The 13,772-nt window shown below is 45.3% G+C and overlaps 1 protein-coding gene across 4 annotated transcripts in view; it reads left to right on the forward strand.

Moving 5' to 3' along the window:
• FIGN (fidgetin, microtubule severing factor) overlaps positions 1-13,772 on the forward strand; it is a 145,380-nt gene that overhangs the window by 116,934 nt on the left and 14,674 nt on the right. Inside the window, exons 3-4 of one of the 4 annotated variants that reach the window (XM_077883434.1) lie at positions 6,169-7,248; positions 7,342-8,823. The exons of the other annotated variants lie outside the window; for them this stretch is intronic. Coding sequence (XP_077739560.1) covers positions 6,169-7,248; positions 7,342-8,567 — 2,306 coding nt within the window. The 3' untranslated portion in view covers positions 8,568-8,823. Of the gene's footprint in view, positions 1-6,168; positions 7,249-7,341; positions 8,824-13,772 lie in introns of those variants that run through there. 4 annotated transcript variants of the gene reach the window in all.

The following is a 13,772-nucleotide window of genomic DNA, read 5'->3' on the forward strand; positions in this document are numbered from 1 at the left end:
CAAAGTTCCCTTAATTTCTAAAATCAAAGAGAATTTAGAATGTGAAATGACAAAGAAGACACGAAGCTGAAAAAGCTTCATTGTCTTACAAAAACAGATGCCCTCGACTTGAATTCTCACCACCGAACCACAGGCTTTATACATAGTGAGCCCTCAGGTCGTTGGCTAAATAAAATTCACAGTCTCTACCACATGGTTAGCTGTTGATAAAGGTCTTCTAACTTTGGCGTTCTCAAGATGGAACTGGATCGACTGGGTTAAAAAGAACGTGTCATTTCCATGCTCTTCCTCCTTGTTTTTGGATATGACATCACATTTTCAGGCTGGGAATGATCAGGGAATAGACTAAGATTTCGGATCAACTGGGTGAGTATAGGGGATCCTAGACACTGCTGTGCTGGCCTCCTGGCTTAGGAGGGAGAGACTCCTACTGGGTCTGCTCAAACATTTCATTTGGTCATCACCTTCCTTGAAGGATCATGATCAGGAGATACCGCATCAGGCCCGTGTTCACCGCCAGGAGGTTTGTAGAAGCCTTTTACTGCACAAACCTGTATTTTTAGCTGGTGAATTTGCTGCCCTCTTCCTGGAATTCTGAATGTCCTGTGTGTTGGTTCTAACATTCCCCAGGAGAGGATGACTCTGTTGCAGTGTTAGGCCCAGGGGGTGTCAACTATTACATTCAGCTTGACCCTTGAACAACGCAGGTGTCAAGGGTCTGCGTGTCACTTCTGACTCTCCGAAAACGTAACAGCCTACTCTTGACCTTACCAATAACGTAAACAGTCGATTAACACGCATTTTGTATTTTGTCTGTATTTTATACTGTATTCGTATGATAAAGTAAGCTCTACAGAGAAAAGAAAGTGCTGTTAAGAAAATCGTAAGAAATCCATCTGCAGTATTGTCATGTATTTATCAAAACAAAAAACAAAAACAAAACAAAACAAAAACCTCTGCATACATGTGGACCCACATAATTCATTCAAACCAGTGTTATTCAAGGGTCAACTGCACTTTGTTGTATTTACCCCAGGAGTGACTGCTTTCTAGAGAGAAGGTGGGCAAATATGCCATTAGATTAAAAAAAATACACTTAAATAAGTACTAATGAAAATACATTTAAATACGTACTAATGAAAAGTTCAGGGGTACAGTGGCCCACAGGGGCGTAACGGGTGTAGTGATGTCGTGCAGCAAGCAAGCCTTCCATGCCTGCAGGTGTCTGCCTCCGGTCCCTGCCCCAGGAGTGTGAGAAAACCTACAGATGAAGGCAAGTCCCCAGCAGCCTGCAGTACCCTATGGGAACCTTGTAGAGAACAGCTTTTTTAGACCTGCTGAACGGCTGAGCAGCACACGTGTGTCAGGTAGGGGTCAGGGTAGGGAAGCCCGGACCTTAGAGGAGTATTTCCAGGAATGTGTGCTAAAAATAGACTCCGGAGGCTTAGTGGCTTATTTCCGATTTCCTCCCGTTCTTAAAGTTGCTTTTATATCCTTCATTTTTCTCCGTAGCAGCTTCTTTGTCATCGTGAAGCTGTGACAGAGCTTCGAAGGACGTCACAGTTGTGTTGTTTCAAAATAAAGAACAAAATGGAGCAAGTAAAGCAATGAGGCAGCAACTGCTTAGTAATTAAACCTAAGTTATAATGTGGGCAGAAACGATCAGAAAGGAAAATGTCCTCCAAACTGTCCAGTTTTATGGGAAATACAGCCTTATTCGTTTAATATACATAAATTCATCCTATAGCAATAAAACAGCAAAGTGCTCAGGCTTCTTAAAGTAGTACCTATCTTTCTGGTGTAATAACTTACGTTAAGGTATCTTAAAAGCAATTTTCTATTAAATAATATATTTTAAGAACAAACACAATGCATTGTGAAATTTGCTAGCTGTATTAGGAATTTCCCGATCCTTTCAAAAATAAAAATCGATGTTTTGGAACAGTCCTTCAATTATCTTTAAGAACTATTTTTCTTACTTTCCACTGTTGTCTGAATCTTTATTGTACCTATTTAAGCTATTTCTAAACAGCAGTGGAAGTTATTGTTCTGGAGTCATGTTTCTAAATAATGTTAAAATAGTATTGTTTCTGAGATTTTTCTCTGCATGTTCCAAAGAGAAACCATATAAAAGCTGTCTTTAAAGCCCATCTTATTATTTGGGTGCCAAGTGACACTCGTGTGCTACTTCCTACACATAGAGAACAGCAATAACAATCAAATGGAGCATGATTTTTTTTGTTGTTGTTGTTCAAAGAACATTTGGCTCGACGTTTTTCTTCTGTTCCACATCAGGACTATCACCACCAGTAAACAGAATAACAACAACAACAACAACACAACCAAGTTTGGTTCTCCTTCCAATTAGCATTAAAATTCAAAAAACTGATGAGAAAGCTCTCTGTGCTCCAAAAGCACAGGACAATCTCCTGTACGCTGGCTTCTTCGGCTCCTACTAATAATAAGAACTAGTTTATGCTTAACTATTAACTGGAGCTTTCAAGTAACATTAGTGATTTCAAAACCCGGGGTAAGTACTCGTGTTCCAGGGGATGTGAATAATTCTGTTCCCTTAAGGTGATTTAATCAAAGCTCAGTCTTGCCTTTGGCGGCCTCGCTAAGGTTAGTGTTAGTTAATATGCATCAATAAATAAACTTTCAATTATCTTGGTAAGCACATCCAAAAATAGCACGAGAACCAAAAGGCAATGGTACATCAAGTAATTGTCCCAAATAAATAATTTTGATAGGATCTTTGTTCAATTTCAGATGCAGTAGAAAGCTTAGAAAATGTATGTCTTGCCAGAGTTGAACTTCACAGACCCGCTCCGTGAAAACAACCCCCCTCTTTTATGCAAACTTTACATTCTTGTCTATTACAGTGATTTTAACTTCCTAAAATCATTTTTTGCACATTTTTTGTAAACGATTAATTTACAAGAAAAAATTTTAAGCCAATAAAGTAGAAAGCTGCCCCTTTTTTGTTTATTTTTCAAATAATTATTCAAAATCCAGAGCAGTTTCTTTTTTTTTTTTTAATGGGCTTTTATCATGTTCTTCATATATGTTAACTAATGCTTAGGTCAGCTGAGGAAGCCACGACTCCTAGTGTGTGAGTGTGTGTGTGTGTGTGTGTGTGTGTGTGTGTTATGTTGAGTTTGTGGTAAATCCTGTTTTCTCTGACTCCCAAATTTTTTTCTGGAGGCCTCCTTTCAAGACATTTATTCACGTTTCTTCTGTATCAATGTAATCAGACTTCCACTCAGAGCATATGTGAGTTCTTATTTTTTTCAACTCTGTATTTGAAAATCTTTTAAAGAAAAAATCCTACTAGAAATTCCCTGGAAATAATTTACAGGACTAATGAATTTGTAGGTCTTTTAGACAGTTCTGCATTATAGTCACATTAATATTCTTTCCTTTTTATAAGGCTTGAAGTAAATCCCATGACACTAGAAGAATTTAGATACTGATTACTTGCGATTGGTTCCTGGTGATTTGCTCTTAATAATTTCCAGTTGAATTTAATGAAAGTATGATTCCTGAAATGCTGCTTCATTAAAATTGCATCTTTTCCCCTTTTAAGTGTGGTTTCAGTCATTTCACCCATTCTGCGATGTGTTTTCCTCCCCCCCCCCTTCAAAAGGAGTGATTGAGAAGGCAGAAACAATTAAGAAAAATCACTTTAGTTCCTCCTAGAACTCACCCCCAGAGTTTCTCAGACTGAAATGCAAGCTGTACTTCATCAGGATTTCACAATTATTTTTGTAATTGATGATATATATATACATATATATATATATTTTTAAGTGGAGTTTTAAAAGAGAAACACATATGAGGATTTGGGAGGAGTAAGGGAGAGGAGGGTGAAGAAAGAATCTGTTGCATCTACAAGAGAAGTAAGGTCTTTCATATTTTTATTAAAAAAAATAGAGAGCTTGATTAAGTTATACTGTGCAGCATTCAGACTTAATTTAACTGAGATGGTGATTTGCAAATGAATATCTACATGGATCCTTTTTAAAAATCCAAATGCAAATGAGTACAACTGCAGTAAAATATATTTGCAAATGAATCCTGTTGCTTTATTCATTTATTGTGTAATTACTGCAATCCTTCCCACCTTGTTTTCAGTATTTCTTAATCATTAAGTCGGAAGCATGACAGCAGTGCCAGCCCTGGCATGATTCTCTTTGACTAAAACCTTGTAAATTAACACAATTAGCACAGCATCATCCTGCTAATTAACTTCCAGTGTCTGGTGCAGTGGTTTTGCAAACAAGGAAGAGAGAGTCAGGAGGGAATCAACATGCCATTCTGTTACCAAACTCTGTGCTATGTTCAGTTTAGCTCAGCAAGTCAAAGCTGGCCATGTCAGAAGCCAGAGGCAGGGAACGAAGAGCTAAAGGGCTTGGAGAAGGAAGGCGGAAGGGTGTAGGAGCTGTCAAAACAGACTGCCGTAATTCAGAAGGGAGCCGATGCCACAGATGCTTCATTGAGACCAGGCCTCCTCCTTATCGAGGCATCTCTGCCAGAGGGCATTAAGGCAGTTTACAAAATTCACTTTGGCTAATACAAAAGAGATTAAGGAGGCCTACTTAATGCAGCTGTACCAGAAGAGGAAGTGTTGGAACCACGCAGAGATTAGAATGAGGTGAGCCAGCCCCGGGAGACAGAGCAGGGCGCGGTGCTGTATGGTGACCAAGTATACGTGAGTCCTTGAGGGTCCGAGGGAGGGTATGTCACAGATCCCTTTGGGTGCCTGTTCCCTAATCTGCGAAGTGAGGGAATTTCTAGGGTCTCCTTAAACTGTAAAACTCCAACGATCCTCGGATTCTGAGAAAAGAGTCTTGTTTCACAACAGTTTGCTACTGAAGTCCCCTTGCTTCAGTTAGTGATCGGGCAGGTAACAGAATTACCCGTAGCGCCTCATTATCTAGGGGCGCTCTTGGAGTTCATGCCGCACACACACTGCTTCCCGCAGAAGCCTAAGCAGAACCCCGATTCTCTCCCTCTTTATTCTTATGCTCCCTTTCACCTGTCTCCTCCCCCGCCCTCCTTCCTTCCTGCCTCTTCTCTCTCTGTCCAGGTGTATACACATCCGTATACACACGCACATGCACGCACGTGAGAGGGGTACGTCTATGCGGGCCTATGTACGTGTGTGTATCTGCATGTGTCCTCTCCCCTCTCAGTCCTCGGAGGCCGGGGGTGGGGGGGTGGGGGGGGGCGCGAGGGAAGGACTGTAGGAGAAGGAGGGAGCGTGCCAGCTGGAAGACCGACAGACAAGTGATGCTTGTTTTTTTTTTTCAGAGACTCAACAACAGAACTGAGAGGCAGAAAGGAGCCAGTTGTAATTCATACCGAGTTGTAGGCTTTGTGCGATGAAAGCGATGGAGCGCTGCCTGGGAGATTGCTTTGCTGCACTCCACGAAGCAGATTTGAAACTGTCGTGGAGCACTTTAGATGAGAGTTGGATTATGGAGTGACCTGCTATGTCTGTGTCATATTGTTCTGCGCAGGGAGCATTATACTGTGCTAACTAGGTGTTCAGTCCCGAAGAAGAGAGGGGTCCTAGATGTGATCTGTCGGCTGTGTCTCGTTTTTACATTGGCTAAAATACAAAACAGAAACTCTGGTGTGAAAAGACACAACAGCCAGATACTGCCCGTGTTCATAGTGTCACGTGCCGGATGTTTAACAGATCCGCATATTTCATTGTTTTTAAGGACCTGCTGTCGAAGTCTGATCTGACAGGAGCGTGTGTGTACATATATACGGGTCCCTGCGCGTGTGCACTGCGTGTGTGCCTGTGTGCGCGCGTGTGTGTGCAGCAAGTAACCTGATAGGCTCCACCGGAATCGATCTGCTTATTGCTTAAGGAGGAGGAAAAAAAAAAAAAAAAAAAAAAAGAATCCGGCCCTCTACAGAGATCTTTATTTAAATTCGGTTGCCTTTTCACACAGGACTGAAATTCGGTCCCCTTTTAAAGCGCACGCACTGTGCGGCCACAGTGGATACTGTGACCTGTGGGAATTCTTTAGGATGGCTGTGGCGTTAATGGAAAATCGCAGGTAACCAAGGAAGTTAGGGGAGAGCTGTGACCCTTTCCGATGAGCACCTTAGTAAATTGACTTTTCCTCGCTCCTCCCCCCCCCCCATCCTCAGGCTTGAAGATGCAGTGGACGCCGGAGCATGCGCAGTGGCCAGAACAGCACTTTGACATCACGTCGACCACTCGGTCCCCCGCGCACAAGGTCGAAGCCTACCGCGGCCACCTGCAGCGCACCTACCAGTACGCCTGGGCCAACGACGACATTTCTGCGCTGACGGCGTCCAACCTGCTGAAGAAGTACGCGGAGAAGTACTCGGGCATCCTGGAAGGCCCCGTGGACCGGCCTGTGCTCAGCAACTACTCGGACGCGCCCTCGGGGCTGGTGAACGGCCGGAAGAATGACAGCGAGCCCTGGCAGCCGTCGCTGAGTGCGGACGCCGTGTACCCCATGAACTGCGTCCCCGAGGTGCTCGCCGCCGGCAAGGCCGGGGTGGCGCCCGCGCTGCCGCCCGCCGACGCCTCGGCCAGCATCGGCAGCTCCCCGGGGGTGGCCAGCAACCTGGCCGAGCCCAGCTACTCGAGCAGCAGCTGCGGCAGCCACCCGGTGGCCGGCCTGCACGCCGGGCTCCCGTCTCAGGAATACGCCCCGGGCTACAACGGCTCGTACCTGCACTCGGCCTACGGCAGCCAGCCGGCCCCCGCGCTCCCGTCCCCGCACCCGTCGCCGCTGCACAGCTCGGGGCTCCTGCAGCCGCCGCCGCCGCCGCCGCCGCCGCCGCCGCCGCCCGCCGCCCTGGTCCCCGGCTACAACGGGGCCTCCAACCTGGCGGGCTACAGCTACCCGGCGGCCGGCTACCCCCCGCAGGCGGCCGTGGGCGCGGGCTACAGCCCCGGGGGCGCGCCGCCGCCGCCGCCCTCGGCCTACCTGCCGTCCGGCATCCCCGCGCCCACGCCGCTGCCGCCCACCACCGTCGCGGGCTACGCCTACCAGGGCCACGCGCTCGCGCCCCTGGCGCCCTCGGCCCTGGCGGGCGGCCCGGCGAGCTCGCTCAAGCGGAAGGCCTTCTACATGGCGGCGCAGGGCGACCTGGACGCCGGCTACGCGGGCTACGGCTACGGGCAGCAGCGGTCCGCGCAGAGCCCCATGTACAGGATGCCCGACGGCGCCCTCTCGGGCTCGGGCCCCGGCCCGGGTCCCGGCCGCGGAGGCGGGGGCGGCGGCGGGGGCGGGGGGGGCGGGGGCGGCGGGGGTGGGGGGGGCGGGAGCGGCGGCGGGAGCGCGAGCAGCTTCGACCGCGGCGCCGACCCCGCCTCCGCCTCCGCCGCCGCCGCCGCCGCCGCCGCCGCCCTGGCCTTCAAGCCGAGCAAGCAGCTGCTGGCCCCCGAGCAGCCGCGCAAGTTCGGCGGCCAGCCCGGCCGGGCCCTGACGCCGCCCGCCTACGGCGCCGCCAAGCCCGGCCTGGGCGCGCGGCCCGGCGGCGACTCGTTCGGCAAGTACCCGTCGCCCGGCGTGGGCGAGCCCGGGGAGGAGCACCGGCCGCTGCTGCCCCACGGCCTGCAGGGCCCCGCGCTGCGCGCACCTACCTCAGCCGGCCACGCCGCCGACGAGCCGCTCAAGGGCGCCGAGCCGCACCTGCTCGACCTGGTGAGCAGCGAGATCATCGCGCAGGGCCCGCCGCTGGACTGGGGCGACATCGCCGGCCTGGACCTGGTGAAGGCGGTGCTCAAGGAGGAGGTCCTGTGGCCCGTGCTCAGGTCGGACGCCTTCAGCGGCCTCACGGCCTCGCCGCGGAGCATCCTCCTCTTCGGGCCCCGCGGGACCGGCAAGACGCTGCTGGGCCGCTGCCTGGCGGGCCAGCTGGGGGCCACGTTCTTCAAGATCGCCGGCTCCGGGCTGGTGGCCAAGTGGCTGGGCGAGGCGGAGAAGATCATCCACGCCTCCTTCCTCGTGGCGCGGTGTCGCCAGCCCGCCGTGATCTTCGTCAGCGACATCGACATGCTCCTCTCCTCCCAGGTGAGCGAGGAGCACAGTCCAGTCAGTCGGATGAGAACGGAATTCCTGATGCAGCTGGACACTGTACTCACGTCGGCCGAGGACCAAATCGTAGTCATTTGTGCCACCAGTAAACCAGAGGAGATCGACGAGTCCCTCCGGAGGTACTTCATGAAACGACTCTTGATCCCACTTCCCGACAGCACAGCGAGGCACCAGATGATAGTACAACTGCTCTCACAGCACAATTACTGTCTCAGTGACAAGGAGTTTGCACTGCTCGTCCAGCGCACAGAAGGCTTCTCCGGACTAGACGTGGCCCACCTGTGTCAGGAAGCGGCGGTGGGCCCCCTCCACGCCATGCCAGCCACGGACCTTTCAGCCATCATGCCCGGCCAGTTGAGGCCCGTCACGTATCAAGACTTTGAAAATGCTTTCTGCAAGATTCAGCCTAGCATATCTCAAAAAGAGCTTGATATGTATGTTGAATGGAACAAAATGTTTGGTTGCAGTCAGTGATGACTTCTTTAAAAAAAAAAAATAAATGTAATGAATGTTGGCACACGCGCATAAAACCTGCTACATAGGGTATAGAGCCCCTTTCCAGTAGTGTTTAAATCGCAAAGGGTACTGGGGAAGATGACGATGGAGTTGCATCTTTAGCGTCAGGGTAGATTTGGAGGAAAGAAAAAAAAAAAAACAAAAAAACGCATCAAACGAGAGCTTCTGATTTGAGAGCCCCAGATACAGAAAGCATCTGTCGATGCTCAGTTCAGTTCAAGCTAGACAACGCTCACCAAGGAGCAAGGTGCAAGTGTGTTGATTTCAGAAGGACATGAACCTCGTGTGTTGATTCCATTCTGCTGTTCTCGAGATTTAGTTGCTGTCAAGTGCCTGGAGTGGTGCTTTATTTTTTGTTTGCCTCACAATTACATTGGTGGCATGTGCTAATATAAAGAGCTTTAACTTCAAACATTATTGGACTAAAGAGATGAACGGTTGTGTGACGACAGAAAACCAGATTTTTGCCATTTTAAGAGCAACAGTATTCCTCAATCCTGTCTGTTCTGCAGTACTAAGCTAAGAACAGGTAAAACAGGGTAACGGTAATCTGGACCTTAATTTCTGCAGTTCATTTCTTTTAATGTTCTTGTCTGCAAAAACTCAGGAAAGCGATTGTGATTTGTACAGTACCTCAAAGGAATGTGTTGAAAGCACTATGTACTGCTGATAGTAATGGGATAGGCTTCAATGTTACTTTATATTAAAATGTATGTTTACCTCAACAATTGGGAAAAAAAAGAGCAAGGAAAATTACTTTGAATGTATCCGGAAAAAAATACTGACGTGTGATACAACTGAATATTTACAATTTAAAGTAGAAATGGAAGGATTTTTTTTTTTAAAGATTCTTTTACTAATTATGGGGAATTAACCAGAGCAGAATAATCCTTTATGTCAAAAACTGCAAGAGTTCTTCGTACATTGCTCCTTGATAATGAAATGAAAATGTTCTTAAAAAGGTACACTGGTTAATGGAAAGCTACTTACTCAGTTCATGTTAGTGTCTAGAACACTCAGCCACAAGACCTGTGTAGGACCCTGAAAGTCACAGTACCGGAAAACTAGGACTGCCTTTTACTGCATAGGTGGTGGTGGTGGTGGTGGTGGTGGTGGTGGTGGTGGTGGTGGTGGTGGTGGTGGTTTGCAAGTTCTCTCTTAAAATTGCTGGGAATGGTGTCCTTCTATTCACTAATCTAGCTTATAGGCTTGCCGTGCTGTTCGGTAGAATGCAGAAGATAGCAAGCAAAAACAAACAAATAAATAAATAAATACAAACACCAACCAACCAACTTCTCTATATCCACAAAGAACATCTACATCCCCTCTTTCTGACGCCTCTCTTCTCAGTGCAATTTTGCTTCTCATTTTGAAATCTTCTGGGCTATAGTGCTCCCACATTCATTTCTACCTCAGTTTTGTTACATTTCTCTTGGAAAGGAAAGTAGAAAATTGGACGTGGACACACACCCACACACGCGCGCGTGCACACAACTATTACCTTGTCAAACACGTTACTTTGTTTTCTCCTTTTTTCCATAAATCCAGTTTCCAAAAATAACGGTCTTCGTGCTTGCTTCTACCTGAGTCCGCCCCTACCCCCCCCCCCAGAACATGTGGCATTTTTCTTAATTTCCCATTCTTCTCCTACACCCCACCAAGTTGTTCTTTGTATCCTTTAATGCTTTATGTGCAACTTTTCATTGATAGCTAACTGATGTTCGGCAATGCCTCTGAACAGACAGTGTAGGCTGTAGCTTTCCAAAGCCACTGCCCGTGCATAAGCAGAACAGCCTGGCTTTTTGAATGTATTTTTCCTGGTTTTTTTTTTTTTTTTTCCTTCCTTTTTTTAGTTGAGAGATGCAGTAACAAAACTGTTGCAAAGCACTGGCATTTTATGTATTCAAAAAGTGATGTACATTTTTAAAAAATTTAAATAAATGCAATGAGAAGCCCCAAGAAAGCTTTCTGTTATTGTTTCTTTTTCCCTTCAAAAATTTTGACTGATTGCATTCACAATGTCAAATTCTCTGACACACTTACCATAGAGAAAGCTATTGAAGGACTTCATCGTATTTCTGAAATTTTATCATGCTTGATCATATTACCCCCCTTTTTTCGTATTTTTCAATGTTGCGAGAAACTGAGCAAATGAACCAAAATTTGATTTACTGTGATATCCTATCAATTAAAACTGTGCTTACATATAAATATTCCATATTAAAAAGCAGTGCCTTTCATTAAGGATACAAAAAATAATATTTAAATACGTCCTCTGCTTTTCACAAGTGAATAAATGCTATAGTTGTGTTCTGGCTCTACCCTGCACATCTCTTATTGTAAGGAAATTCTAATATCCCCCATTAACTTGTAGGTCCATATTGATCTCACTGACAAGTTTACTTTTGCACAGTGCTGACCTATTTTCTGTCTTTTAGACATTACATTTCATTTCCGCCAACATGCTGTGTTCACTTGAAAGCAACTGGCAAGTTTTGACAAACCCAGTCTTACTTAGACAACTTTGGAAAATCCAATATTGACCCACATTTTTGTGGCTGGTAAGAGTTAATGCCAAATATGACTGCACTATTGTGTTTTACACTCATTTATAAAACCGAAAATAAGGTCCTACATACCGGCTTTTAGCTTTAAGTGACTTTAAAACTACTTTGCGGTATGAGTGGTCAAAAATCCATGTATTTAGGAAGAAGCTGAAGTCTTGTGTGAATTTCATTTAGCCTCGTGAATTCTAGGATTTGATCTCTTAGGAAATTGGGCATGCTGAAGAAATGAAGATCTGTTGGGGGAGATAAGGCTGACCTTTGAGTAGATAGTGCTCTCCTGTGATTCTTTGATTCTGCATGGCAGCATTATGAGCTCTTCTGTGGACTAGCCTAATAATGAGCTCTTTTCTGACCATCCCTTCTGGAGCTTGGGGTGGGGGCGGGGTGCCACATCCTGAGAAGTGAATGTGTACAATCAGTGATGATAGTACAACTGAGTAATCGGGCTTCATACCCTTGGCCTCTTTCTGACTGCTAAGATTTTGGAGAAGGCTACTAATGAAGGTAAGGTAATGAGCCAGTCCAAATCCCGTGCCGTCTGGCCAGGGGATTTGAGCCAGTCCACTTAACAGCCCCTAATTCTCTTCTTCACAACCGCAATAACATTTCCAACAGGAACAAAAAGGAAGTGAAGGAAACCACTTCAGGAGAAGGATCAATAGGAATTCAAGAGGTAGTTCATAATGACCTTATGCGTGACACAAATGGAAATACCCTACACTCCTGGCATGCTTCTCACCAAAATATTTAGAACATTAGTGACAATATGGAAAACTTTGCTGACTGAGCTGATCAATGGAATGTGAAGGCAGTATACTTTAAGGCTATTTACTTTCACACGGAATGTTTATCTATTAGTCAGTTTGTATTCTACTCAAATGCAGATAGACGGGTATAATGTTTTCTTGTGCATTTGAAACCTATCAAGGAGAAAATAAACCATTCCACTAAAATACATAGGCCAAACACCATCTGGGCAAGTGATAAAAGCTATCCAGAGGCTATGCTATGTAAAATAGCAAGGTCAATTTACATGGGTTGCATAGTACTTGGCTATGCAGTTTTCAGAAGAATACATCCAAAAAAAAAAAAAAATCCAAATTAATTCCTACAATAGGTCTTTGTAAATTTACATATAATTGTGGGTTGGAAAATACATTTTAGAGGCATTTAGAGTGTGTTTCTCTAGAAATGTGTCCAACTCCACACAGAAAGATACTTTCCTGATCCCATTCTCATGTTTCTTAACAAGAATTGGCTATCATCATGGTCATTGAAACTGTATTTTGCAAAGTGAAAGGGACACAGTTTGTTGAACTATCGAGGCCACTAAGGTAAAGTTCTAATATATATATAAAGTTCTAATATATATATGTGTGTGTGTGTGTATACACACACACACACATATATATATAAAATTAGCATGTATGTGTATATGTATGTGTGTGCTGTTTTCACCACCACCTATTTGAACTTTAAAACTAACATCTAGTTTACATTATTCAGAAGCAACTGGTTACTTCCTTTCTTCACGTGCGCAGATCCACATGACCACTTGACAATTCAGTGTTTTAATATGTGTTTTTCTTTTGAGAAGGAAAAGCCTTTGGTTGTTGAATCACTTGCCGATTTTTCATACAAAGCACATTAGCAAACATGGAGCTATTAGTATTTCAGAATTCAAAACCAGCTGTACTGGTGACTCACCAACACATGAACTGAAGCTCACACTCTGCTAAGACCTCTGCTTGACATTCGATTTTGAACCTGCCAGATGCATTTGTGTGAACCAGGGATACTGCATCTTTAATGAACAAGTCTCTCCTCTTTCCCCTGTTTTTAAATACAACACAAGCAGTGTAGCACTAGGCACTGCAATTGTCAAAGACAATTAGACGGAAAGCAGGAAAATTTCACCTCCCTGTCTCAGTGATATGTAGAATGTCGGCAGCATGGGTCAGCCTTGCCACAGAGTTGTGTGAGAATATATGAATCAGTCCTATAGAATGTTAAATATTTATAAAATGGTTCTGTAGTACACCAAGGTTGGGAGCACATTCATTCTTTCTTGTTGTCTTATGATATATAAAAAAAAAAGAAAAGCAAAAGTTTATTTCTTCTCTCTCCCTCTCCTGTGTGTATGTGTGTGTGTGCGTGTGTGTGTGTGTGTTTCTCCTCGTGGATTATATACAGTTGCTAGAGAATATTCATTTCTTTTTTTTTTCTTTTTTTCATCTGACTTGTATTCAAACATTGTTCTTTATAACCATTTCTACCTCATTGCTACATATTGTACATGTAGTATTTATTTGTTGTCTTTTTTTGAATGTCATGCATTTCGTAAGAAAAAGACTTGTCCTTGAACTTGAACAGTCTACCTCAGAAAGACTGTCTTTACACTGAACAGTATTAGCAACCTAAATGATAAGACGCATTAGCGAAGTGTGGCAGGGTAGATAATGCACGAGTACTTGGGATACTGATGGACTTTTAATTGTACTCATAACACAAGATTGCTTAACAGAACTTAAAAGAAATTTATGCACTGTGTAGGTCTTCATCAACGCCCCATTGGGGGCATAATATACAGAACACA

The sequence above is a fragment of the Canis aureus genome, chromosome 34, assembly GCF_053574225.1.
Source record: "Canis aureus isolate CA01 chromosome 34, VMU_Caureus_v.1.0, whole genome shotgun sequence".
Classification (NCBI taxonomy): Eukaryota; Metazoa; Chordata; class Mammalia; order Carnivora; family Canidae; genus Canis; species Canis aureus.